This window comes from Danio rerio, chromosome 12 (genome assembly GCF_052040795.2).
Source record: "Danio rerio strain M-AB ecotype USA chromosome 12, GRCz13ab, whole genome shotgun sequence".
NCBI classification, from domain to species: domain Eukaryota; kingdom Metazoa; phylum Chordata; class Actinopteri; order Cypriniformes; family Danionidae; genus Danio; species Danio rerio.
The window spans coordinates 5,620,865-5,647,464 of NC_141032.1; the positions used below are offsets into that span (position 1 = coordinate 5,620,865).

The window sequence follows — 26,600 nt, forward strand, 5'->3', positions numbered from 1 at the left end:
GATGCGAATCTCCCGTTCCACCACATCCCAATGGTGCTCTATTGGATTGAGATCTGCTGACTGTGGAGGCCATTTGAGTACAGTGACCTCATTGTCATGTTCAAGAAACCAGTCTGAGCTGATTTGCGCTTTATGACATGTTGCGTTATTCTGCTTGAGTAGCCATCAGAAGATGGGTACACTGTGGTCACAAAAGGGATGAATATGGTCAGCAACAATTCTCAGGCAGGCTGTGGTGTTGACACGATGCTCAATTTATACTAATGGGCCCAAAGTGTGCCAAGAAAATATTCCCCACACCATTACACCATCACCAGCCTGAATCACTGATACAAGGCAGGATGGATCCATGCTTTATGTTGTTGATGCCAAACTCTGACCCGACCATCTGAATGTCGCAGCAGAAATCGAGACCAGGTAACGTCTTTCCAATCTTCTATTGTCCAGTTTTGGTGAGCCTGTGTGAATTGTAGCCTCAGTTTTCTGTTCTTAGCTGACAGGAGTGGCACCTGGTGTGGTCTTCTGCTGCTGTAGCCCATCTGCCTCAAGGTTGGACGTGTTGTGTGTTTAGAGATGCTCCTCTGCACACCTCGGCTGTAACGAGTGCTTATTTGAGTTACTGTTATCTTTCTAGCTGGAACCAGTCTGGCCATTCTCCTCTGACCTCTGGTATCAACAAGGCAGTGTTGCTGCCATGTGTTGCTGCCATGTGATTGGCTGATGAGAAATTTGATAAATACCTAATGAAATGGCCAGTGAGTATAGATTTTATTATAATTATATAAAGAAAATTGGAAAACAGATAAAAACTTTGTTAGCTTTTGTTGTTAATCAGGTAATAGATGACATTGATTAATGTTAATCTATGGACAGACAGAAAGAAATAAAAACTGAAAATAGATAAAAAGATAGGGTTGAAGGACCAGAACATTTTAATACAAAACATATTTTTCTACATTACTATAGTAAATATCAGGAAAGTGAGAGTGTAAAACTTATATAGATAAAGCAGATTGTTTACAAAGTGTTTCTGCTGTAGTTTAGACCAAAGAGTAAAGGCTCAATGAAAATCAACAAAAGAGCAATAATATGTAAAGTAATATATAGAATATAATTAAATATAAGGATATAAAGTGTAAGTGTTTGAAAGTGATTTGACTATTCACTTTTTACTGATTGCTGTTTTTGAAGCCATATTGAAAATACGACGTGTTTAGATTTCATCGCACACATCACATGATGTCGCTGACGGGGACGTTGAATGAATTTGCTTGTTTATTATTCAAATATATTTGTAAAAAGTAAAACAAATCGAATGTGATATCAGAAATGGAGGATTGACGAAGAACGAGTTTTTCCCCAGCATCACCGAATGATGGCAGTAACTTACGTGTTGTATGTTTCCTCTGAAAAATCTCTGGAGAAGAACTCCGTTTTCTAAATTCAGAAGTGCTGATTGGTTAAAATGAGCAAAATAGGCGGAGACTTTATATTTTGAAAATAACCGTGCCGACCCGAGAGGCGCCATTGTCAAGGAGTTTATACGGAAGTAGTGATGCATTGAATTGAGTAATTTTTAAAAAACACACTCACATTGTACCCGAGTGTGAATTATATATCGTTCAAGAACTGGATTAGCCGCTGCACAAGTGAAGAGGTAAACTTGTTGTATGTTTCGCAAAAAGCGGTTGTTGTTTAGCGATTTTTGAAAGGGGAAAGCCCATCAGGCCTTTAATTCAGCAGCGGCCGCGCGCTCAGAGCGGATAAACATTCAGAAAGCGGCAGCGTTTTCCGTTTAAAGCATTAATATTACTATTAATCGATGTTATGTTTAAAGTATGTCATTTGTATATCTGTAGCATATGTTTAACGAGTGGGGTAAAGTTGGTTTTATATTCGCACATTCGGGTTTTTCTCCGTAATAATGTCATTTCATTAAAGTAACGTTATTCTCTGCAAATTAAACATGGGCAAATCATAATAGCAGCCAACGACTATCAAACTACAACATTCTACAGTCAATCAAATTGTGCTAATGTTGTTTTAAAGTTATACTTGCATGCGGTTTCAGACCGAATATTCAAAGTAACAATAGCGTGGTAACTTCCATGAAGATAAGTTCGACAGATAAGTTACTTTATTCATCGCAAAGAGAATTTTATAAATAAGTTACCAACAGTGATCGATAAAAACACTGACATAATAAATACACACATACTCGGAAAATATGAAGAGTTCAAATGCAAAAAAAAACTCCAGGTGGCGGTTGTAATTTTTGTCTAAAGATTAATGTAAAGTTGGTTTAATATTTGCACATTTGTTCTATTAACTCTTTCTTTATTGTTTACCAGACCAGTTTGAATATTCGGCCAGAATTTAGCATGCAAGTATGTCTTTAAAACAACATTAGCACTATCTAATAAACTGTCAACAATGTTGTACTTTGAAAATCATAATATAACATATTTTCCCTTGCAAAAGAATACTAATCTGAAATTATATTATAAAGGAAAAAGTCTGAATCTGTCTTTAAAGACTGATATAAAACCAACTTTACCTCTATCTTCTAAAGTGAGCATTTTTCTCACCCTAATGTGTTAATTCCGTAACCTCACTTAAAAAGAACTATTTTATTTTGCATAAAAGTGATATTAATGAACACAAAGGAAGCTAAAAAAATATATTTTAGAAGATAATTTTTGATGGCACTTTGAGGCTTTTGCCATAGAGCTCTTCATATACATGCATATTCACACATCTTAGTATGTTCAATTTAAGTATATTTACAATAATTATTGTTTCAAAGCAGCTTTTTGAAAGGTGCACATTATAGCATTAATTCAATTAAAAGTTAAATAAAAAGTTAAAGCTACAATCAAATTTAAGTTATTATATACAGAGATCATTAGCCTGCAATTTTATAGCATATACAGGTGATGTATATGTGTGCATGTTTAATGAAGTTAATTATGTGTGCGTTGTCCTCTATGATCTGCATCGTCTCTTCACTAGGCATGGGATAACCGTCTTAAGGTATACCGCGGTTTGGAGAAGTCAAGCTTTTAAAGGGTCACGAAACACCAAAACACATTTTTTGAGCTGTTGACAGTCGTATATGTGTCCCACACTGCTAAAAACACTATTAGGACACCTATATTTCACTAAAAAGTGTAAATTGGTTGTTTTTGCGTTATTTCAAGCAAATTCGTACTTCCTGTTTGAAACGAATTTTTGAAGCTGCGTCACGGTCATGACATAATAGCGTGTATTCCACCGTGCAGACTGGACGTCTGTTCCAGAGTGTGTCTTATTACGTCTTACAGTCTGATGCATTAATGCATGAGTAAGGCTTGGTTCAAACCAATCAGCGCGCTCTATTGTGCAACTTCATTAATATTCATTAGTGTCACCGTGTTTACGCCCCAGAGACGCCACGTTGTGTTGGCAAAACAAGCGTGAAGTGTTGCTTTTATAGTTTGCTGCCATTAAGTTTCGTTTTCATTTTCTCTCTGTGAGAGTTCAGCTGGAGTCACGTGTGGATTACAGTGTACGCGACACTCGACAACAATAACTTACGTGTCTAAGGAGGATTATTGTTTACCTGAGAGCTGTTCTCATCTGCAAACGCTGAAATCCGGATTCGCTTGTAACGTTAGTCTTCTCTTCATAATGACGCGGCTCTAGTTGCTGGTGATTGTCCTGTCTCTACAGATTTGGTAAGTGAGCGACCAGTGCTCTTTGTTTATTCAGTTTGTTCGTATCGAATTAAGTTAACTATTGCACTGAGTGCAAACATAGCACCGCATTTTGTGACTGGAATAACACACGCGGTTTTCTGACGCTACCTGCCGTGTGCATCTAAGTTTCCGGGAAATGCTGAGTTTTTTATTCTCATTCGCCGTGCGGTATCAAACATTGCATGAAAAATACACGCTTAGAGCAGATCCTCGAATCAAATATCGCGTTTGTCGCGAGGGGCATGAATGAATTCCCTGAATGAAAGAGCCAAACTGCAATTAAAGTCCACCATTTAATAATTTGGCAAATAATTCGACTACAGATGTCCATGTAGGTTAAACACCATCACTTTTGTCATGTGTGTGTATTTTGACTGAAACTCGCGCGTGCCCAAATAGACACTCCCACACCATCCCACTTTAGTTCCTCCGACACTCCCCCCTAAACAGAGCTGGACACGCCCACTTTTCTGACTTTTTCCAAAGTAGAGGTGTGAAAACACCCTGCTGAAACGAGGGGGTTTCATGGCCCTTTAAAACTGCCAAAATTTCTGGTAATACTGTTCCTAAAGTATGTGTAAGATTTTTTTTTTATTTACATTTGTTTTGTTTTATTTTTAGGACAACATTATCTCCAGCAAGAAAAATATCCAATGATGCAGTTTTTAATTGTAAATAAATGTCTGTTTTTGAAACAAATGAAGACAGCAGAAGTCAATGATTCATTTGAGTTATTTAGCCTGACATGTTTACTGCTCCAGAATATTTAAAAATAAATATAGTGTGTTCAAAGAGGAAAGTGAGCACAATACCATGAAACCGTGATATTTTTATCCAAGGTTATCATGCCGTCAGAATCTTATATCGGCCCATGCCTACTCTTCACAGGTCTTGCATTTCATCAATGCTGCTGCACAGTCTCTAGAGCAAAGATACCCAAACTAGGGCCCGCGGGCAAAGGTGGCCCATGGAAAGCCACCTTTTCATGGGCCACCTGGCGGGGTGCATCTGAGAACAGAGTGAGAATGATGGGGATAATTTAGAGAAACTTAGTTTAACCTTTTATTTGTATGTTGTATTGATAAGCTAAAAAAAGCTGACTGAAATGAAATGTTTCAATTGCAATGGTGTCATTTAATCAGATTTAGTTCAAAATGTATATACTGTCTCCCGACGGATAGAGGACTTTGGTGAGCAAATCAAGGCAAAGACAGATTCTGCTTGACTAATGTATTCAGCATTGAACTCCACTGAAAGCTGATCGTTTTCAGTTTTATTTCTAAGCACTTTTAACAGGTCGTGGTCTCAGTGCAGTAGGCCATGATTTGGTAGCTGGTGCTGATATGAAAGCTCTCTATGAAGAAAATCCAGCGGCTCTTCGTATAGTTGTTTGGATTATCGGAGAGAGACACACAGTCATTTAAGTTGAATGAAATGTGATTTTGTTTGTTTTTATCCAGGTTTGGAGCAATTGTGATAATATAAATGTGATTGTTTTTATTGCCATGCTATCATTTACAGGGTTATACTGCATTAGGTAATAGGATATAAAGTAATCTTTTCTATTTATTTTTAAATTTAAAGAAATAAAATAGGATATCACTCATGGTAACTTTAATGTATAATAGTTTTGTAGGCCTACATTTTTCTTTGGCCCACAGCTATCAATGATATTTGGTTTTTGGCCCTTCATTAGAAACAGTTTGGGCACCCCTGCTCTAGAGGCCTTGGGATGAGCATCCTCAGGTCAAAATAGAAGACATAGAAAATAATTGCATGCATTTAAATATGCATATAAGTGATCTATCAATCACATACATGCAAATAAAGGGACAGTGTTGTTGTTTAAAAAATAAAGGAATTTGCAAATATAAAACCAACTGGGCTTCATTGTTTAAAGCGTGTGTTTGGGCTTTCAGAAATGGCACAGCGTGTTGCTGTGAACGATGGAGCTGCTGGATCCAAACGCACCTCTCGTGTTCGAGTGGCCGTCCGGCTGAGACCCTACATGGACAAGCAGGACGAGAAGAGCGAGGGCTCCTGTGTGCGGGGTCTGGGGCCACAGAAGCTGGAGATCATCAACTGGAGGAACGCCACTGAGACCCTGCAGTACCAGTCAGTCATAATGCTGAAAGTGTTCAGTTTTCTTCAGTTTTATTTCTAAGCACTTTTAACAGGTCGTGGTCTCAGTGCAGTAGGCCATGATTTGGTAGCTGGTGCTGATATGAAAGCTCTCTTTGAAGAAAATCCAGCGGCTCTTCGTATGGCTGTTTGGATTATCAGGGAGAGACACACAGTCTTTTATAAGTGTACAAAATAAATACACATTTATTTTAGTGCTGGGCAAAGATTAATATGTGATACAAACAAGCATACCTTAAAACTAAGCTATACAAAACCAATTTTGGTACATAGTAGGGATGTAACGGTATCATAATTTCAAATACGGTAATACCTCGGTATGAATGGCACGGTACGGTATTTATTGAATAGTTTACAGGAAAAACAAAACTAATGAAAATACTCCAAAAAAGTGTCAATGACATACAAATTAGCCATCTATCTGTAAGCTTTGAAACCGGAACTTCAATTTTTAAATTTTAATAACAAAAAATTATTAAACCATGTAAAAAAATAAAGTTTCAATTTAGTATTGTTGAAAACTCATCACATTCAACATTTAATCACTCACTCACTCACTCAGATAGAGATGGGTTTTAAGGAAAATTATCATATAACTATAATCTGGTAAAAGCTGGGATCTCTGGGCATGTGCCCTGCAACAGAAAAAAACCCCTCTCATTTGGGACTGAGGTTTCTGGGACAGAGAGATATGACTTGGCCCAGGTTGACAGCAGTGGGTAACGTTGTGCATTCTCTTTCCCCCACTTGAGAGGACAAGCCATGAGTGAGATAGAGGTCTCTTTGCGGTACAAGTCAATTTCTGCATCAATCTAACAAGTGTGCTGTGTTCTGCAGTCCCCATGACTATTTTTAGTCGTATTCCCCAACATGTATTTCACCACAGTCTGGCAGTGCCTGCATACCAGTTTTTTTTTTTTTGTCTGTCACCTTTTCTCCTTTCTCGTATATTTTTAGAGAGAAACCGAAATGCTTCCACACATCCGATTTAAAACCCGCTTTAGGTTCGATCATTTCCAGCTCTTTTTCTTCTCGCTACTAGCAGCACACTCCATTTCCACATTACTGGATCTGTAGTGACAACAGACCGCAAAGGATGATGGCCACGTCTGGGCTGATGGGAATTGTAGTTTCCGCTACCTCCCGTTCGCTTTATTCGCCTGAGCAAATTTTCTCAAAGGACCTATAATTTTATCGAGTCATGCGACTACGGTATTATCGAAAAAAATTGCTATTGCGGTATGATGGTATTTACAATACCGTTACATCCCTAGTACATAGATATTTAACTTTCTATATAATCTGTATCAAATGTGTGTATGTACGTGTATAAAAATAAACTAATAAAGTACAGTACTTACCATTTGAAGTGGATCATTACCTTTCATCAAAATGATTGAATAACACCCATTCTTGTTTTAGGACAATTTTGAATAATATTTTTGGTTTACTTCAAATGTTGACTACTGTATGTGTGTGTATATATTATTTAATTTAACCTCTTACGGCCCAAGTTGTTTTTTACGTGCATTTTTTATTTCTTTTTGCTTTTTGGGCTTATTTGAACATAACTAGAATAAAAACCTAAGTATCATCTTTTGATATGATGTACTTTTAGAAAAAAATTATGTCCATATATGTGGACTTGTGGCCCGAATTTACATAAAACACTTTTTCCTGACTTTCATATTGCATATATAACATGGAATTTTTTTTAACATGTTTTGACTATCAGAGAGTAAACGCAATATTTTTTTCCAGTTTGGACAGTTAAAAATGATGTTTGGGACGTTTCATATGCTGCAAAACAGTTGCAGGATGACACTGTATTTCTTTAACAAAATATAAAACACTCAATGTATTTTAAATCGCCACTTAAGAGCTAAAATGTGCCACTAAGTTCTAGGAGGTTAAAGGAAATCTGCCATTAATTTCTTGAGCTACTTGTTTGACAAACGTATTAGGATAAGTAATTTTGGTGTATCCATAAATTTTGTAATTAAGCAAATGATGCAGTTATTTTTTCGTTCAGTGACTAGGTCACAAGGGTCAAATCTATGTCCATGTGTATTTTTAGGTTTGATGTGTTTCATGGTGAAGAGACCACACAGCAGGAGGTGTTTCTGACCTCCGTCAAGCCAATCCTCCCACACATCCTCAATGGTCAGAATGCCAGTGTCTTTGCCTACGGACCCACCGGAGCAGGTTAGAGGACTTCTCTTCTTTTCCACCCCCGTCACTTCATCTTTTACATTTTGACAGTTGTTAAAATCATTCTTGTTCTTCACCTCAGGAAAGACCCACACCATGCTGGGCAGTCAAGAGCAGCCAGGCGTTATTCCCAGAGCTGTAAAGGAGGTCTTCAATCTGGTTGGAGCTCAGAAAAAAGAGCAAGATGGTTGGGAGTACTCCATTGGGATGTCTTACTTGGAAATCTACAATGAAAAGGTGCAGCAGCTTAGTTTTCAGTGTGGAAATTGGTCTTCTGTTTAAAAGGTTGAGGCAGGATTTGAAAAGTGTCTTCTGCTGTATTTAATTTGTTTAATGAACTACCTATTTAATCATTTACTCACTGTTTACTTGCCTTTAAGTGGTTTCAAACCTTTGAGTTTGTTTTCTGTTAAACACAAAATATATATTTAAAGAATGTTAAAAATCAGTCACTATTGACTGCAAAAGTAAGAAGAAATACTATATAAGACAATGGCTGTGGCTGAAATTGCCTACTGCAGTGTTTCCTCTAGGATTTTTTCCAGCTGTGGCGGCAGACTCTGTTGGCCATTGTACACAGATCTACCACTACATGTGGCGTTATTTCATTGACAAGTGTCATGGGCGCAGTATAAAGTCGAGATCGCATTCATGAAATAGCCTACGAGCATGTCAATCTGCTTGAGCGCCGATTTCGTCTGTTCGTGGACAAAACTTCTTGCACGCCCTCAAATATACGCTGCTCAAGGGCAGATTTTCTTGCTCGCCCCCAAATAAATGCAGCTGAAGTGTGATTTACTGCGTTTATGTACAGAGTATGTCTCCAACATTTATTAGATTTGCTAGGAATATTTATGAATGTTTCCGATAGACTTACCTTTAATACGTTTTCAGTGCGATTTTTAACCCGGTATTAAATAAAAAACGACCGAATATTTTAATTAAGAAGCTTCAATGTAGCTGTGGCGGGATGAATTTTGGTGTGGCGCCCCGCCACGGAAGAATGAATGTAGCGGAAACCAGGTACTGCTCGAATAGGTGCTTCATTTAGATGTGAATTTTCGACCTTTAGAAAAGTACAACAGTTAGAAAAATGTGCTCTATATAGTACGATGAACTACATCCGCCATTTGTCATCATTTTGTCATCATCACATGACATACCCACATCAGTTGCATTGAATCTCTCCGGTTCATGACTTCTCTCATGTAGCATCATGGGATAGTGTAGCATCCATTGCGTGCGCACTTCAGAATCTCTCCAGAAGTAGTAGGTCATCTGGGTACTACTCGCATGCGTATTTATTTATTTGTTTTTTTTATTTATTTCATGAATCCAGACACTATATACTGACTCGGCTAATGGTTTAGCAGCCAATTTAAAAATGTAGCATCACATGCACTACTGTACAAATATTGTTTAATCGAAATGTCTTGTAAATTTGTATACACATGTAATTTATTACTATGTTTGCAAAACTACATTTTTAGCAGGCAGGCTTCAGCGACGCATAAGAGTATTTCCGTGGGTCTTAATTGCTAATTTGCTATTAAACATAAGGCCTTAAAATGAGCAGACATTCAGGACATTTTGGTATTAAGAATTGCATGTGCGTTAGTTTTTACAGTACAAGTATCTAAATAACCTTAAGAAGCATTTACTTTCGTGAGAAGGTGTCTGAAATCTGAAGAGAGATTAATGTTTCATTTCTGTATCTGTCAGTAGTGTTTGACCAGATGTTTTTTTAACCTTCAATTTTGGTCCCTATAGTGACAAATTCCCATGAATCTGTGTGCATTCAGTCCCCAGCAGGATATAAAAAGTACACACACAGTTAAAGATCTTGTGAAGTGCTTTAAAATGTGCATTTTTTTTAATTCAATGTTTGTTGTAATCTCAACTGAAACATGAGAAGGGGAACAGTGTAGCTAAAAAAAAAACAGCCAGTAGTGTTTTGTTTTATCACCGCTCTGCCAGTGAGAGAGTTTGAGCTCAAGAGCATCAATTGTGAAGCATCTTGAAGGGGGCGGGGCATGTCAGATGCACTGGAGAGCATTTGATTGGTCACAATTTCATGAGAAACTGAAGTATGAGGTGACAAAATAAAATAGTTGATCCATTTAGGTGGAATTCTACAATTCATCAACAATCTGCAAGCTTTACATGTGTATATCAGTTTTATATTTTCTAAACTTAAATGTTGCCGCTGTTTTTGAGCACATAAATATCATACACACTAATAATACTGATACTACGTCTGAACTTTATTTTAATTTCATGGGACCTTTAAAGCCCATTTCAGTGGAGCGCTGCTCTGGAATATTGATTTTTGTTTTCTCTTTAGGTGCTGGATCTGTTGTCCCCAGGTTCCCAGGACCTGCCCATCCGTGAAGACAAGGACAGAAACATCCTCATTCCCGGGTTAACACACACTCCTCTCTCATCTTTTGCTGATTTTGACACTCATTTCATCCCCGCGAGCCTCAACCGAACCACAGCCTCTACTAAACTCAACCAGCGCTCCAGCCGCAGTCACGCCATCCTCCTCATAAAGGTTTGATCTCTTCTCTTCATTCTGCTTCTCCATGAGCACTTTAACAGGTCCTGGTCTCTGTGTGGTAGACCATGATTTGGTAGCTGGTGCTGAAATTAAATCTGTCTCTCATGAAAAACCCCAGATTTTCGCTCTGTCTGCTGGGTGCATTTGAGAGAGAGGACACTTATGTCAGTATTATAAATGATTTTCACAATGCAGAAAATGCAGATAGAAGTGCAAAATATAATCTGACATTTCTAGATTATTTCTAATCATCTATTCAATTCAGAATGTGGAGAAAAAAAGGATTTTGGCTCAAAACGATGGTTGTACATTTAACTACAATTATGATGATTGATGAATATGCATTTCAAGACTGCTATTGAATTGGCAGAATTATTGAATTTTGTGTGCAGTTCTTAAACTTTTCACAAATATGGTTTATTTAAAAGATATTGGTAAATATAATTACTGAATAAGAGCTGTAATATTTCATTAAGGAAATGAATAACTTTAGTTTGACTGGTTTTAATTAATACGTTTTGTTGTAAATCTCTTGGATTCGCAAACAAAACCATTTTAAAAATAATTAAAGTAAACAAAAGAATAAATTGCTAGTTTTATTTGTTCATTTGATTACCACCAATTTTGATAAATTCTCATTGGCTATATTTCCATCCAAATATGCCATATCAATATTTTGCATGAAGGACTTGCAGTTTTTATCATCACATGATCTCATAACAAAATCACTTTTTTTTAAATCCACATATCAAAGTTTATTTGTTAAGTGTTTTCATCAATTTATGCATATTTTTTTCTAAAAAAGATTATCTGTTATACACACATTCTTTTAATGCACGTTTTCGAAATTGGTGTGCATCTTGGTTTTTCCATCAAGCATTTTTTATAGGATAGTCCAAAATGTGCGTAAATATATGTGAAAACATAGCTTATGATTTATAGAATGCAAAAAAGCTGAAAAATTACAAAACACAGAGCTTGTAGAGGACTCGATTTTCAGAGATTTTTTTGTTGGTACAATTACATTATATAATTAAAGTTTATATTAATATATTATATTTGTGACTATAATATATTAATAAGTTATATAGATTAATGTAATAATGTAATGTACCTATAATAGATTTAATTTAGTGTACATGATGTATAACGTATAATATTATATATCTGTTTTATTTTATTTTATTTTATTATTATTATTTTTTTTTTTTAACTTAAGCCCTGCTTACTCTGTTAGATTTCAGCCACAATTTTGTCATCTGGGACAAATTTGGGAAATTCTAAAAGATTCCTAAAATCCTAGGCTTAAATCTGTGATCTTTGATCGTTGGTTTGACATGTTCACTGACAGTTGCTTAGTGCCCATTGCAATCAGATTTTTCCTCTGATTTTCTAGCAGTGTCAGATTTCGGACCATTTTTTGCAGTGTGACAACAGCTGCAATGAGTGACAACAAAAGAACCAGTAGGAGCTCTGAATTTAGTGACTCAATGCATGCAATATTTGAAATGACCGCAGGGAAATGGCAAAACTGTTTTTTTTTTTTTTGGTTTTATTATTTTATTGTTTATTGTTAAAATTGCCACTACAGATTGTTTACATTTGCTGTGAGGATTCATTTTAGAACGTGGTATAGTGTCACGGGTGGAAGACTCCAGGGGGTGTTTTTTTTGTGTTTGGTGCATCTTCATTGCCACTCAGTCTGACTTTATAACAGCTGAGATTTTACAGTGTGACGTGGGAGCCATGTTCATGCAGTCTGACATGCTGCAATTGTTCAGGATTATTAAAAAAAATCGCACCGTGTGAGCCGACCTTTTATATAGGGTGTCTGACGGGTCTTAAAGTATTAAAAGTTGATAAATTAATGTAGAGAACTTAAAGGCCCTTAAAGGATTAAGAAGTCTTAAATGCTATTTTACAAGGTGTTAAATTTTATATCATTTTTGATTATTCAGTGTATGGTTGTATGTTAAAGTATGCTTGAATTAAATCTGTGAATATCAGGATGCTGTGTAGTTTATGAAATCCTGCTAGATTTGACATCGTGCTGCTTTCTTTACTGCAGTAACCAGGGCAAGTTTTTTCTGCCGTTCTATATGCACCAACCTGCTGAATTAGCTAGAATAAATAGATTTTTATTCAGTATGTGAATAATGTTTTCATTTTGGATTAGTTTCTTACAATAATATTTAGAAAATAGACTGAAAGGTGAAATCTCGCCAGTGTTTCTGGTTGAAAAGTGATTATAAGGTCTTAAAAATGGAGTCTTAAGGTCTTAAAAGGTATTGAATTTCACTCTCTAATTTATTTGTATATACTTTGTAATATCACTTTGCATTATTAATTTAAATAAATCCTTCAAACTGAATCTAGAATATTTAAAGTGATGTGAATGCAACTTGTCAACAGTCTAGAAAAAGATCTCACACACATGCATGTTTTGTCCTCTCAGGTGGTGAAGTCTCAGCGTGGTCCGCCACACAGACAGCAAACAGGAAAGCTTTATTTGGTGGATCTTGCCGGTTCAGAGGACAATCGGCGCACAGGAAACCAGGGCATTCGTCTGAAAGAGAGCGGAGCCATCAACTTGTCTCTGTTCACGCTCAGTAAGGTGGTGGACGCTCTGAACACAGGGGCTGGGGGCCGCGTGCCCTACAGAGACAGTAAACTCACCCGCCTGCTGCAGGACTCTTTGGGTGGATCCGCACATTCTGTCATGATCACAAACATCGCACCCGAGTACAAATACTACTTTGACACCTTTTCTGCACTTAATTTCGCCGCAAAGTCTAAGCAGATTGTCAATCGGCCTTTTGTCAGAGAAACTGTTTTGGCCCCTACGATTGGTGAGCAGTGCAGTTTTATCAGATATCATTTTCTGAACGGTAATTGGGTTTTAGGGCTGCATGGTCTTGGTATAAAAGCTCATTTCCAACTGGTTATTTAAAAATATATATATATATATATAAAAAAAAAAAAAAAAATATATATATATATATATATATATATATATATATATATATATATATATATATATATATATATATATATATATATATTTTTTTTTTTTTTTTTTTTTTTTTTTTTAGCAGCAACATGCCAAAATAAAATCCTGATGGGTTATGGTTCTGAAGAAGAAATAAAGGCATAAGTGTTGTAATTTTACTGCAACTTTTTATTTATATTTTTAAATAGTGGTCTGGTTAAAAAAAAATTGTTATTCTTTTTTTCTTCCTATTTTCCTTTCTTTTTTTTTTTAGTTTTTCCTTTTGTTTCGGTCTTTTTTTTTTCTTTGTTTCTTTATTTTCTTTCATTCTCTTTTCTTTCTTTTCCATTTTTCTCTTTCTCTGTTTTTGTTTTTCTTTTTTTTTCTTTTCCATGTTGAGTAAGTCAGAACAATGGGGATGTAACCTATAAAAACTGAAGTAAAAAAATCTGTTTTATTTTGGAAAAAATTTAACAAATATTTGTTTGTTCTGCAGTTGCTAATGAATTTTGCTTGTTAAAAGGGGTTGATTTGAAAAAATAATTTTTAGTACTTATAACTTCAAACAGTATTTATTGCATGTCCGTATTTCTTAAACCATTCAGCCTTAAATAATAAAACAATATTTATTTTGTCTTTAAAATATATATTATTATTATCATTCATTCGGCGTTCATACGGCCATGAAAAACCTGGAAAAGTCATGGAATTTTGTTAATTTATTTTCCAGGTCTGAAAACATTTTGGAAAATCAAAAACCCACAACATTTTTGGAAAAGTCATGGAAATTAGTTTAACAAATAACTGTATACTTAAATATGGGTTAGTTGTCTTTAATAATGTGAAAGCATATGTTTGGCCATGGACAAAGTAGTAGTGTGGTGTGAGCATTTTATATACTTATGTATATATATGTATTAGTTGCATGTTTTATGATATGCTGTAATATTGTTCTTTTTTTATTATTATTATTTACAACATATACGTAGACATGACATGACACATTAGGTCATGAAAATTTACTTAAGCCCTGGAAAAGTCGTTCAATTTTAGTAGTAAAAAATGTGTATGAATCCTGTTCATTAAATATGTAGTTTCGCAGTCACCCCACTCAATTTAGCATGATCGTGACTTAAAAATACCGGTTTTACTGCAGTATTTAAAAGAAGCAACATTTTGCAATGTTTCACTGTTTACAATTTTGCTTTTGTAGCTCCTGGAAAGAGAACCAGAGAGGAACAGGAGGCTGGAGGTTCTGGTGAACCCCAGAACAAGAGATCCAAAGAAGGGAAGAAAGCTGAACATTCCCCATCACCGCCCTTACATCCACAGAGGTAAAGACAGCACGTGTGAAGGCTGGTCAACTGGTCACTGTATGAGTGAGCACTTTTAACAGGTCCTGGCTTTGTGCAGTAGGCCAGGATTTGGTAGCTGGTGCTTAAATTAAAACTCCCTATAGCGAAAACCACAGGCTGAGTGTGCCATGTTGGGCATTAATAGGGAGAACATCTCTTAGCTTTTTTAGTGATGCTGTGAATGGCTTTTAAAGGGTTAGCTCACTTCTAGAACAAAACATAATATCAGATGAAATTGTTTTGTTGAGGAAAGCATTTCAAATTTTATTTATTTTTTTCTAAATTATTATCCCTACTGTGTGAAGTTAAATTGATTTATTTCAGCACAATTTTAAATATAATCGTTATAAAAATATATGATATGTATACATTCACGCATAAATGTATATGCATATGTGTGAACACACAAATGATGTTCCCGTGTGCTAAAAGTCGAAACGTTTCAGTTCACCAGATTCATCAGTTCTGGACCGACTCCTGGCTCTGGAGAAGATGATGATGGGCTCAGCTGAGAGGGAGAGACTCAACCTGCTCAAAACTGTTGCACAGTCCCGAAAAGAAATCCAGGTAACAATTTTAGTGTGGTTTAACTTAAAAGAATTTTTCTTCACATGCTTGCAAACATCCATTTTTTGGGTGCGAAAACCTGAATATTTGCGTGCTAAAGATTGTACTGAAGATCACAGCGTCCAAAACATAAGAAAATGTTTATTTTTAAATGCGTTTTCTAGCAATCGCAGACATTAGCATTCAGAACGCAAATAGATTTCTCACAGGACTGCTGAGTTTGCTGAAAATCAATCTGCTTATGTCATGACATGAAATATGGTTTTCTGGTCCAAGCCGCTACTCATTTGAATTACGAAAATATTCATTTGTGGCCATTTTTTTGTCATATCACACATTCAAGTGAATTGTATATAAAATCATTTTGTACACAACAGTCTGCTGGACTTGCTGCGTTACAAACAGCAATATTTTAACAATTTATATAAAGTTGATCACCTTCTGGCTGTCGAATATGAAGCATATACATGTATGTATGCATCTGTCTATCTTATCTATCTATAAATGACAGCAAATAATTCACAGTATGTCTGATAATATTTTTTCTCCTGGAAAAAGTCTTATTTGTTTTATTTCGGCTAGAATAAAAGCAGTTTTTAATTTTTTAAACACCATTTCATGGTCAATTATTAGCCCCTTTAAGCTATATATGTTTTTTACGATAGTCTACAGCAGTGGTCCCCAATCCCCGGGCCGCGGACCGGTACAGGTCCGTGGATCAATCAGTACCGGGCCGCACAAGAATGAATTATCTTTAAGTTGGCAGATAAAGTAGCTGCATTTAAAGCCAAACTGAGGCATATTGGACATGTTTCAAACATTAGCGAGGATTTTTGTGTGAGACTGAGCCTGCGCCCTCACTCACCAAGCTGGTGCACGATCATCAGTCTTCGCTGTTAAAGGAGTTTGAGCACTACTTCCCAACCTTAAAGGACCCACAAACGGCTAGGAAATGGATACGTGACCAGCTGAATCCAGCATGTCCGCGCAAGAAGAAGACCAACTGCTGGAGATCGTAAATGACGGCGGCCTTAAAACAGTGTTCGAGACAACAACTCTGCCGGTGTTCAGGATTAAAGTAATGAAATGGCTAACACAGCGCTGAAAACCCTGTTGCCATGTCAAGATGTACATGATATGTGTGTTCTGGCGCTCACGGGCTGTTTCACGGGCACACGCAAAGCTTTAGGATAAACAAACAACTGTTTATCATACGCATCTTATCGGTAATTATTTACACGGTTGGTATTAAGATGAACAGATAAACGTTATCTGCCTAATTTCTATCAGCTAAATGTGTCTGGAAAAATATTCAAAGAGTTTTATTCTCATAAACCGCGTGGACGTGAACGCGTCTGTCTGTTCTGATTGGCTAAAGCAGACGTCTCACGTCAGCATGTTCTAGACGTGCACGCGCTCGTCCACCCCCCCCTATGCCTTCAACTGTATATAGTGATTTTCGAAAGTATTACTTCCCTTTAAAAATGTGTATTACCATTTTGTTGAGTCCCCCCACAAAGGTTTGATAGAGCGCTTGAACCCGGAAGCCACTTTACTTGACGTCACACTTAACGAGCGGATAGGTAATCTGCTGTGAAATTTTTAGGTCGTGTGAGAAAAAAAGACAAACATGTCAGATTTGGACAGGATTAGAATCACAATGTGTCTATAAAACAGAAATGTCTCAAACGTCCCCCACTAAAACTAGTCCCGTCCGAATAGAGCTAAAGCTGTTTCTGTGGAAATAGCAGTGAGACAGATTCAGTTAATCCATCATATTGGGACAGATTGCAAATTAGGTCGGATTACTAATAGCAATTGTGAACTGTACTGAAGTCCGCATGATCCGTAACCCAGTTTTCAACTAGACATAAGTACTTTGTTTGGGAAAATGCTTTGGCAGAAGCTGAAACTGCTGGTGGATGACTTTTAAATACATGATCTGCTGTTCCTCCAGATGTTGAAGGAGAAACAGAAGGAGCTGGAGGACAAAGCCAACATGTTTAATAAGCAGAAAGAAACCACTGAGAAAGAGTCCAAAGATGCTCTTCTTTTCAAGACCGATCTGCCGCCCCTACACAGAAAACAGTCGACAGCCGCCAAACCACGCAAACAGCAGGCCGTTGTTACTCCATTACAGGGTAAGACATGGCCTCCTTCTTGCTCATAAAGCTACTGCTGCTGTCAAATTACACTTTTAAAAGTAACTAGCTACACTACAAGTTAATTTCTAAGAGTAGCTAGTTACAAAAATGCCAAGTTTATCACAAAGCGTGCTTTACAAAATGTCAATGAACAAATTTGAAGGCACTTAATGATTTATTACACTGATTTAAAATTTCTCAGACTGTCAGGAATCAAAGTATAAAACTGCAACTAGTGTAGCATAGCAATAACATTTACACAAAGGAAAGTTGCACATGGCTACAATTTTAGACAATTACAACTTTCTTCAGGTTGATTGCTAGAGGAAGTAGGCATTCCTAGTATGCCTGTCATAATAATTAATATATCGACTTCACTCAACACATGGACATGACCTCAATCATTTTTGGTGGTGCATTGTACACCTTACTAGTACCAGGGTGGACCTCCTTTTGCCTCCAGAACTGCCTTAAACCTTCTTGGCATCAGATACAATATGGAGATTTTGGTCCATATTGACATGATAGCATCACACAGTTGCTGCAGATTTGTCGGCTTCACATCTGTAATGTGAATCTCCCTTTCCACCACATTCCGACGGTGCCCTATTGGATTAAGATCTGGTGACTGTGGAGGCCATTTGAAGACAGTGAACTCATTGTCATGTTCAAGAAACCAGTCTGAGATGATTTGCGCTTTTTGGCACGGTGTGTTATCATTCTGGAAGTAGCCGTCAGAAAATGGGTACACTGTGGTCATAAAGGGATGAACAGGGTCAGCAACATTACTTGGGTAGGCTGTGGTGTTGACACGATGCTCAGTTAGTCCTAATGGGCCCAAAGTGTGCCAAAAAAATATCACCCACACTCTTACACCACCAGCAGCCTAGACTGTTGATCCAAGGCAGGATGGATCCATGCTTTCAAGTTGTTGACGCCAAATTCTGATCCAACCATCCAAATGTGGCAGCAGAAATGGAGACTCATCAGACCAGGCAACGTTTCTTCAATCTTCTATTGTCCAGTTTTGGTGAGACTGTGTGAATTGTAGCCTCAACTTCCTGTTCTTAGCTGACAGGAGTGACACCCGGTGTGGTCTTCTGCTGCTGTGGCCCATCTGCCTCAAGGTTGGACGTGTTGTGTGTTCAGAGATGCTCTTCTGCACACCTCGGCTGTAACAAGTGGTTATTTGAGTTACTGTTGCCTTTCTATCAGTTGGAACCAGTCTGGCCATTCTCCTCTGACCTCTGGCATCAACAAGGCATTTATGCCCACAGAACTGCCGCTTACTGGATATTTTCTCTTTTTCAGACCATTCTCTGTAGACCTTAGAGATGGTTGTGCGTGAAAAGCCCAGTAGATCAGCAGTTTCTAAAATACTCAGACCAGCCCGCCTGCCACCAACAACCATGCCTGATTAGACCAGGCTGATGAGAAATTTGCATTAATGAACAGTTGTACAGGTGTACCTAATAATGTGGCCAGTGAGTGTGTATCGCCCATACAAAACCAATTCTAGCGACATTTTAGCTAATTGCACAACCCTCTATCTCTGTTGGAGGTGTCAGTAAGATTAAAAAACACTAGTATTTACTATAAATCTATATAGTATATAGATGAAAGTATACTATAGTATATTTTCATTTGAGTGTCTGACAACTAAAAATTGATCTGGTGGCAGATATCGAAGCTTCTGTAACTTTAAAAAAAAAAACTAACTTATCTTGCACTTTTTTTTTTAGCAAATATTATTTATTTGTTAAGCATATGGGTTTGCCTAATTGATAAATTGTTAAAATGCATAATAAAATACTGTGTTCTTTAGCAGAGTGTACTTTCATTAAGGTTATTATTATATTGTCATTCTGGCATTATATAATGAATGGCATAAAATCTTAGTCTTAAAATGACAATATTCTTTAGCGCTATATATAGATGCAGTATAGCATACAACAACACAAAAAATATTGTGACAGGCCTAATTTCTAGTCATCTCTTTTATTATTATTATTATTATTATTATTATTATTATTTAGTTTTTTTTCCTTGGTTTGAATGACCATTTCAATAACATGCAGATTTTATTATGTATAAATTTTTGTAAAAAATTTTGTAAAAATTCTCAAAAAAAGTTTAAAATATGTTGTGTTGTTGTTTAGAAATATGACTGTGTAGGTGTTTGAGTCTTAATGATTAATCATGCAGCTCCTGCATCTGTGAATGAATCTGTTACATCAAAGCCCATATGATTACCTTAAAGATATGAGGTGAAGGTCATCAAGCATTTTTCCATTATTTTTTGTTCTCTTAATTTCATTTAAAACAACGTCTTGAAGCATCTCACCTTTTTTGAAACATTAAAGAACCTGCCTTTAAATCACCCTGAGAACTCTAATGCGATGGATGATTTCATGTTCAGTAAGAAAGTGAGAGAAGTGAGGTGCATTTCTGTTTCATGATCAAAGGTATAAAAATGAAAGAATGACATGGTTTTGCTTTAATCAGTCTTTTGTCTTCTGCTTGAGAGTAGCTGAAAGGATATAACTGCAGGATTTGGGTGTTTCTTTCCTCTTCTGTCGTCTTCTAAAATAATGATTTTTTCCTTCATTTTGATCGCTGCACAGATACAGACATGAGATGAGATGTGCCTTGTTGCATCATGATGAATTTAATCATCACCAAGACCAAAAATAGGCTAAATTATGCATGTAAAAGTTTTAATTTCAAGCTGTCAAATAATAAACTTGTATACAACTGCTAGCTATGTGTCATTATAGTATTTTGATCAACATCCAAAGTTATTGTCTGATACCACTATTGCATTAAAACCACCATGGTGCAGGTTTAGGATGCTCTAATAAAAGGATGTCAGATGATATAATCTCCAGGGGTCAAACAACTATACCACACTTTTTGTTTTTAACTTTAAATCTGTTTAAAAGCCGATTATTCTTCGTCTTTTTGTTGTAGGTGATTTTATGTTTGCAGCTGCTCCAGTGATCTGCCCTAAACTATGGTGAAATGCTTAATGTAAATTAGGGCTGGCCAATTAAACGTGCTGGAGGCTTACTAGGGCTGTATTTACTGACAAAATGTGCATGAAAATAGTCTTTGATTAATTACCTGGCCCAAATGTAATAATTTAGTGAGGGTGATGTGTTGCAGTGCCCTTAAAGAAATCTTTTTCACTTTGCAAAACCATTAAGGGGGACTTATTGTGCAAAAATCACTATTAAAAGAGGTTCAAACACAGTTGTGCAGCTGCATTGTATGAATATATTCAGCCTCTAATGGTCAAATTTGATTTAATCTATTATTTTCAGTCACACTTTATATTAACAGTGTAGAAACACTTTGATTGACATTGTGCATATTATCAGAGGGGGGAAGCCCCACCCATTAGTGACTGTCACTCCCTCATTAGTGAGAAGCAGCCGTTCACCATTCAGGTTTAAGCACCATAGCTGCCTAAGATAATATTTTTTAAGAGGCTGTGAGAGCAGTCTCAATTGAATTTAAAGTGATAGTCACCGAAATTACATAATTTGGATCAAAGCCTAAAAGAGGCAGTTATAAAATGTGTTTGTGTGGTATTTTGAGCTGTAACTTCACATACACACTCCAGGGACAGCGGAGACTTATTTGACGTCATTAAACGGCATTAAAGCTCCCATTTAATTCAGACCACCTAAGAGATTTCATTTACATGCAGACTAAATGTAGAGGTGTGAATAGGTTTGCATGAGCTCTGCTTTTATACAGTATAGTGCTTTGAAGCAAGCAGCTTTACAGCATCAAATACAGAGTTTCTTTTCTGACAATTTTTTTATTTTTCCATATTTTAGTTCACTATGCAACATCAGTTTGTTTTTCGATTGCTTTTCAAGTATATTGGGGCTTTTATATTGATTATTGAATTTGCTCTTCAGTGTTGATTATTAAACCACACTGAACTGAACTTAAACTCTGAAAACTGAACTACACTGTTTCAATTCACTATGATCTTTTATGTGAAGCTGCTTTGACACAATCTACATTGTAAAAGCCCTAGAGAAATACAGGTGAATTAAATTGAATTGATAATGTGAACTGATACATTAAGAAGTGCAAGTTTTGGAAATGTGAGCATCAAGTTTATGCTGTATTTAAGAAATAAGGTCCTCTCTCTTTTCTCAAACAGTGTCTCAGGTGCAGCCCTTACAGCAGTGTGCAGTGGTCTGCAAACCCTCACAGACCTTGGTTAAGAAGAAACGTGTCCAAACGGAGGTCAGTGTGCACAATTTTACAGTGGACCATATTAATTAATCATCCAAATAAATTTGTCAGTCATTTTTCATTAAAGAACACTGGATCTCATTCAGTAATAGTAGCATAAGGTTTTTATGTATTAAATGCACATGAAGTTCTAAGGAAAACTTTCCTTTTTTTATTTTATTATTATTATTATTATTATTTATTTTGAGATGCGCTAGGGCACCTTGCAAAACTTGATGTCAATAGAAAACCGGTTTTAAAAAAGGTGGCTCATGCAATTCATTAGTTGTGATCATGTCCTTTAAAAGCCTTTCATCAGGAAGCATTTCTGTCCACAATCTAAAGACAGAGTCACAGTTTTTCATGCTTCCAAACACACAATCATCCTTTAAAAAATTGATTTGGCCCTCTAATTTTATATGTGTATTTAAAGCTGTACATGGACTTACCCCGGCCTATATATGAACTTTTAAGTTTGTATTCTCCCCAAAGATCCCTTAGCTCAGGGATGTCCAGACTCGGTCCTGGAGGGCTGGTGTCCTGCAAAGTTTAGTTCCGACCCCAATCAGACACACCTGGGCTAGCTAATCAAGCTCTTACTAGGAATTCTAGAAACATCCATGCAGGTGTGTTGAAGCAAGTTAGAGATAAAATCTGCAGGACGCCGGCCCTTCAAGACCAAGTTTGGACACCCCTGCCTTAGGTCTTCTGCTCAGCTTCTGCTAATTGTTTCTAGATGCCGCTTGATAACAAAAAGCTTTTTTACTCTATGCTCCAAAACTTTGGAACACGTTGCATCTAGAAATTAGAGCTTCATCTACATTGTGTTTTTAAAAGAATCGGTCAAAACCTACCTCTTCTCTCTGGCCTATTGATAGAAATTAGATTTTATTTGTTTTTTTATTTAAGTCATTAACTATACACATTTTTTTTTACATTTTATTTTTAGGTCTAATTTTTTATTGTAATTATATTGTCCTGTCTCTTGAATTGTTTATTATTGTTGCCATGTTTGTGAAGCATTTTGGTCAACATTCATGTTGTTTTAAGGTGCTAAATAAATAAAGTTGACCTTGACGTTGTTGTGTTTAATTTTTTTATTTTTTTTCTAGATGCGTTTCACCTTGTAAATAACATCTAATTAAATATTGGTTAATTTTATACATGTTTATATCAAATTTGTGCGTATGCATGTTTCGTAAATGAGATCCAATGTTTATTCATACAACTTGAAGTCTGTTTTCTTGTTGTTTATTATCTGGTTGGTCAAATTCTACTACTCAAATTAAGAGAACCGTGTTTATGAAACAAATATAAATGTAATCAGTCCAAAAAGCTTAAGGTGAAACACTCAACTATGCATTTTAGAGATATTTAAAATGTTTAGGATCAAAAACCCTTCCAAAGAGGAATGAAAATATTGCAGGTTTTCTTGAATTATTGTAGTATGTTTATATGGTATGGTCATATATTTTTAAAAAGCCATTCCTTAAATATGCCGATAAATTAATTCTGTGCAAAATAAAGAAAATGTAAATTAATTTGAGATTGTAGTCTGTTTTAACTAATTTTCTCTCATATCATTGTGGATTTTTCAAAAAGCAGTGGTATGTTTTCAGCTGTGCTGTAACTGAGATGTATAACTTGAAACTGGATTAAGTTTTTTTTTTTTGTCTGCTTATTAGGTGTGTGATGGAAAGGAAAACATAGGTGTGGATCTTCATCCTGTTGAAGATGTCAACTGGGAGTCCCGTCTGGATCCAGCATTACTGGAACAGTCCAGGAAGAAGATCCTGCAGACGCTCAACTCGGGCTCTCTGAAGGAGCTCAAGAGCCTGCAGCAGATCGGAGACAAGAAGGCCAAACTCATCATGGGATGGAGAGAGATTAATGGAGACTTCACACAGGTATGGTGATGAGCTATGCAGGAGTTTACAGGGGATAAAATGTAACAAACTCCATATTAACTGTTGTACAAGAGCAGTCACTCTTGCTTGCTGATGTTTGGGAAAATGATAAACTTTTGCTGGTGTGATGTTACTGAATCTCCCACGTGTTTTGGCCAACTTACAAAGTTTTGGCAATTATTTCTATTATATAATTTTTTATACAAAAAAAGTGTAAAAGGATAATAATAATAAAAAAAAATCTGTCATTAGTGCAGCCGTTAATATATCTCAGCTGCCCACCCAAATAAAGTCTATGTGTGGGAAGATATATATATATATATATATATATACACACACACACACACACACACACACACACACACACACGTTTGAATAATAGGATGTAAAACAGATAAAAAATGTATGTAATATTGTATAGAAATGGCCGTGCAGTGAGCGAGGAATTTGTTTCTGTTTTTCAAATCTTTTTGAAATTGTTGTTTTGAGTAAAATGTTAATAAATAAATAACAAAAAAACATCAAAAAGTAAAGTAAGTGACATTGTCAGCTCACACTTAAACAGTTGCATGTTATTGTACTCAATAGATATCACAAATACGCTACAAGGATATTCAAGAAACTTTAAATACTGAAATATGTTTTGTTTTTGTAGGTGGAAGACCTGAAGAAAATCGAAGGTGTTACAGTTAAACGATTCTCTTCTTTCATAAAGGTATGTTGTTTGCATCACTGATTGAGATTACATGAACAAAATAATAAAAAAAACAATGTATATGATACAATAATTATTAATAAAAACACGGATTAAGGAATTTACAAGTACTGTAAAATCTGTGTATTAAGCAAAGCCCGCTCTGATTGTATTTCTGAGCTCTTTTTGAACTTGACTGGTAAAAGAAATCTGGGTAATGTGTTTAGTTGACTACACATCAGCTTAAACAATCAGTTTAAGAATGTGCATATAAACACACTCATTAAAGTCTTTTTGGTGCCTTAACAAAAATATGTGGAATAAATAATGAAAGTACAATTGAATGTGATTTAGAAGAGCGCCTTTGGGTCACACTGTCTTTTGTTTTTATTATTTCTCTCTCTCTCTCTCTCTCTCTCTCTCTCTCTCTCTCTCTCTCTCTCATAGGCCAATATTCTCAGCAGTATGGGAAAGTGAAGCAATTTGAGCTGCTGTGACTGAAGAGGAGAGCCTGCATACTTGTTTTTACATGTGTTTTATGGATATAATGTGTACAGTTTTTAAACTTTTTTTTTTCTTTGTGTATACTTGACTGCTGTTTTTCTTGTTTTCATTTTTCAGTGAATTTCCTGCATACCTAGGCCAATTTTTTCTTTTATTTAACTTTTTAATCTGTAAATGAACCTGTTTCATTTCATAAAGGCACTAAATAAATGCCATCATCACATATACAAAGCTCACTGGGTTTTATTTCACCAGATAAATGGATAGGATGCCTAAATTTATCTCAAAGGACTTGAGTCAGTGTATCATTCAGGGTTCATACGGTCATGGAAAATCTGGAAAAGGCATGGAATTTTGATGCCATTTTCCAGGCCTGGAAAAGTTTGGGAAAAACAGAAATACCCACAAAGTTTTAGAAAAGTCATGGAAAACGGATATCTGTGCACTTGAATATGGGTTAATTGTCTTTACTTTTTTCTGTCCTTGGCCAATCACATGCTCTCACATTATTAGTGCGACGTAATCATTATCTAAATCAGACATGTTCAAACTCGGTCCTGGAGGGCTGGTGTCCTGCAAAGTTTAGTTCCAACCACATCCAGACACACCTGGGCTAGCTAATCAAGCTCTTACTAGGCTTTCTAGAAACATCCTTGCAGGTGTGTTGAGACAAGTTGGAGCTAAAATCTGCAGGACGCCGGCCCTCCAGGACCAAGTTTGGACATCTTGATCTAAATACATTTTACATAGATATAAATATAAAATAAGCGTCACATGGTGCAGTGGGTAGCACAATTGCATTACAGCAGGAAGGTCGCTGGTTCAAGCCTCGTCTGGGTCTGTTGGTGTGGGACGGGGTTTCCCCCACAGTCCAAACACATGCATTATATGTGAATTGTGTAAGCTAGAATTGTCCATAGTGTATGAGTGTGAATGGATGTTTCCCAGTGATGGGTTGCAGCTGGAAGGGCATCTGCTGCGTAAAACATGCTGGATAAGTTGCCGATTTATTCTGCTGTGGGGACACCGGATTAATAAAGGGTCTAAGCCGAAAAGAAAGAAAATGAATAAATAAATGTAAACTAAATAGATTGTTGTGTGTTTTATATAATATGCTGTAATATTAACATGTATTGTTTTTCTTTTACCATGCTTATGTAGACATTGCATGAAACATTAGGTCATGACAATTTACTTGAAAGTCATAGAAAAAATCATGGAAAAGTGGAATTTTAGTAGTAAAAAATGTGTATGAATCCTGATCATTCTCAGAAATCTCCTTTTCCACATCTGCACTTCTGAGAACTGCATGCTGTCCTCAAGATGCAAACTGTTCACTGTTCAAGTGTTCACATCCGACAGATGTCATTCCCATTCAAATTAAGCCAAAAATGATCAGTCCCCAGAATCAGTTGCTTTTTGGAGAGCTCTTGACATTTTTGTGTTTCGATTTGTGGTGTTTTTGCAAGTGTAATGAGCCATTTGGAAAAAATGTTAAATATTTTGAAATATTCAAGAGAAAACTACAACAAAAAT

General features: G+C 36.2%; 1 protein-coding gene and 3 non-coding genes across 5 annotated transcripts; all 4 read left to right on the forward strand.

The window, feature by feature from the left end:
- The first annotated feature begins 1,523 nt into the window (after window positions 1-1,523).
- Window positions 1,524-25,289, forward strand: kif22 (kinesin family member 22). 2 transcript variants are annotated; one of them, XM_087275176.1, is made up of 13 exons: window positions 1,524-3,059; window positions 4,268-5,852; window positions 7,957-8,084; window positions 8,173-8,327; window positions 10,435-10,644; window positions 13,106-13,499; window positions 14,853-14,973; window positions 15,441-15,561; window positions 17,519-17,702; window positions 21,886-21,971; window positions 23,645-23,866; window positions 24,522-24,581; window positions 25,008-25,289. In XM_087275176.1, the coding sequence occupies exons 2-13, from the start codon at window positions 5,659-5,661 to the stop codon at window positions 25,035-25,037; spliced, it is 1,905 nt and encodes a 634-aa protein (XP_087131302.1). In that variant the 5' UTR covers window positions 1,524-3,059; window positions 4,268-5,658; the 3' UTR covers window positions 25,038-25,289.
- Window positions 5,018-5,153, forward strand: LOC137496870 (small nucleolar RNA SNORA30/SNORA37 family). The gene has a single exon (XR_015504817.1). It is a non-coding gene; the product is annotated as a small nucleolar RNA SNORA30/SNORA37 family (small nucleolar RNA).
- On the forward strand, window positions 5,899-6,034 carry LOC137496869 (small nucleolar RNA SNORA30/SNORA37 family). Its single transcript, XR_015504816.1, has one exon. It is a non-coding gene; the product is annotated as a small nucleolar RNA SNORA30/SNORA37 family (small nucleolar RNA).
- On the forward strand, window positions 10,677-10,812 carry LOC137496868 (small nucleolar RNA SNORA30/SNORA37 family). The gene has a single exon (XR_015504815.1). It is a non-coding gene; the product is annotated as a small nucleolar RNA SNORA30/SNORA37 family (small nucleolar RNA).
- Window positions 25,290-26,600: the final 1,311 nt, after the last annotated feature.

Excerpts from the sequence above, each read along its gene's own strand:
- kif22 (XM_087275176.1), top strand. The coding sequence starts at position 5,659 with ATGGCACAGCGTGTTGCTGTGAACGATGGAGCTGCTGGATCCAAACGC. Across the intron at positions 23,867-24,521 it reads TTAATGGAGACTTCACACAG|GTGGAAGACCTGAAGAAAAT; the intron begins GTATGGTGATGA and ends TTGTTTTTGTAG. Across the intron at positions 24,582-25,007 it reads GATTCTCTTCTTTCATAAAG|GCCAATATTCTCAGCAGTAT; the intron begins GTATGTTGTTTG and ends TCTCTCTCATAG.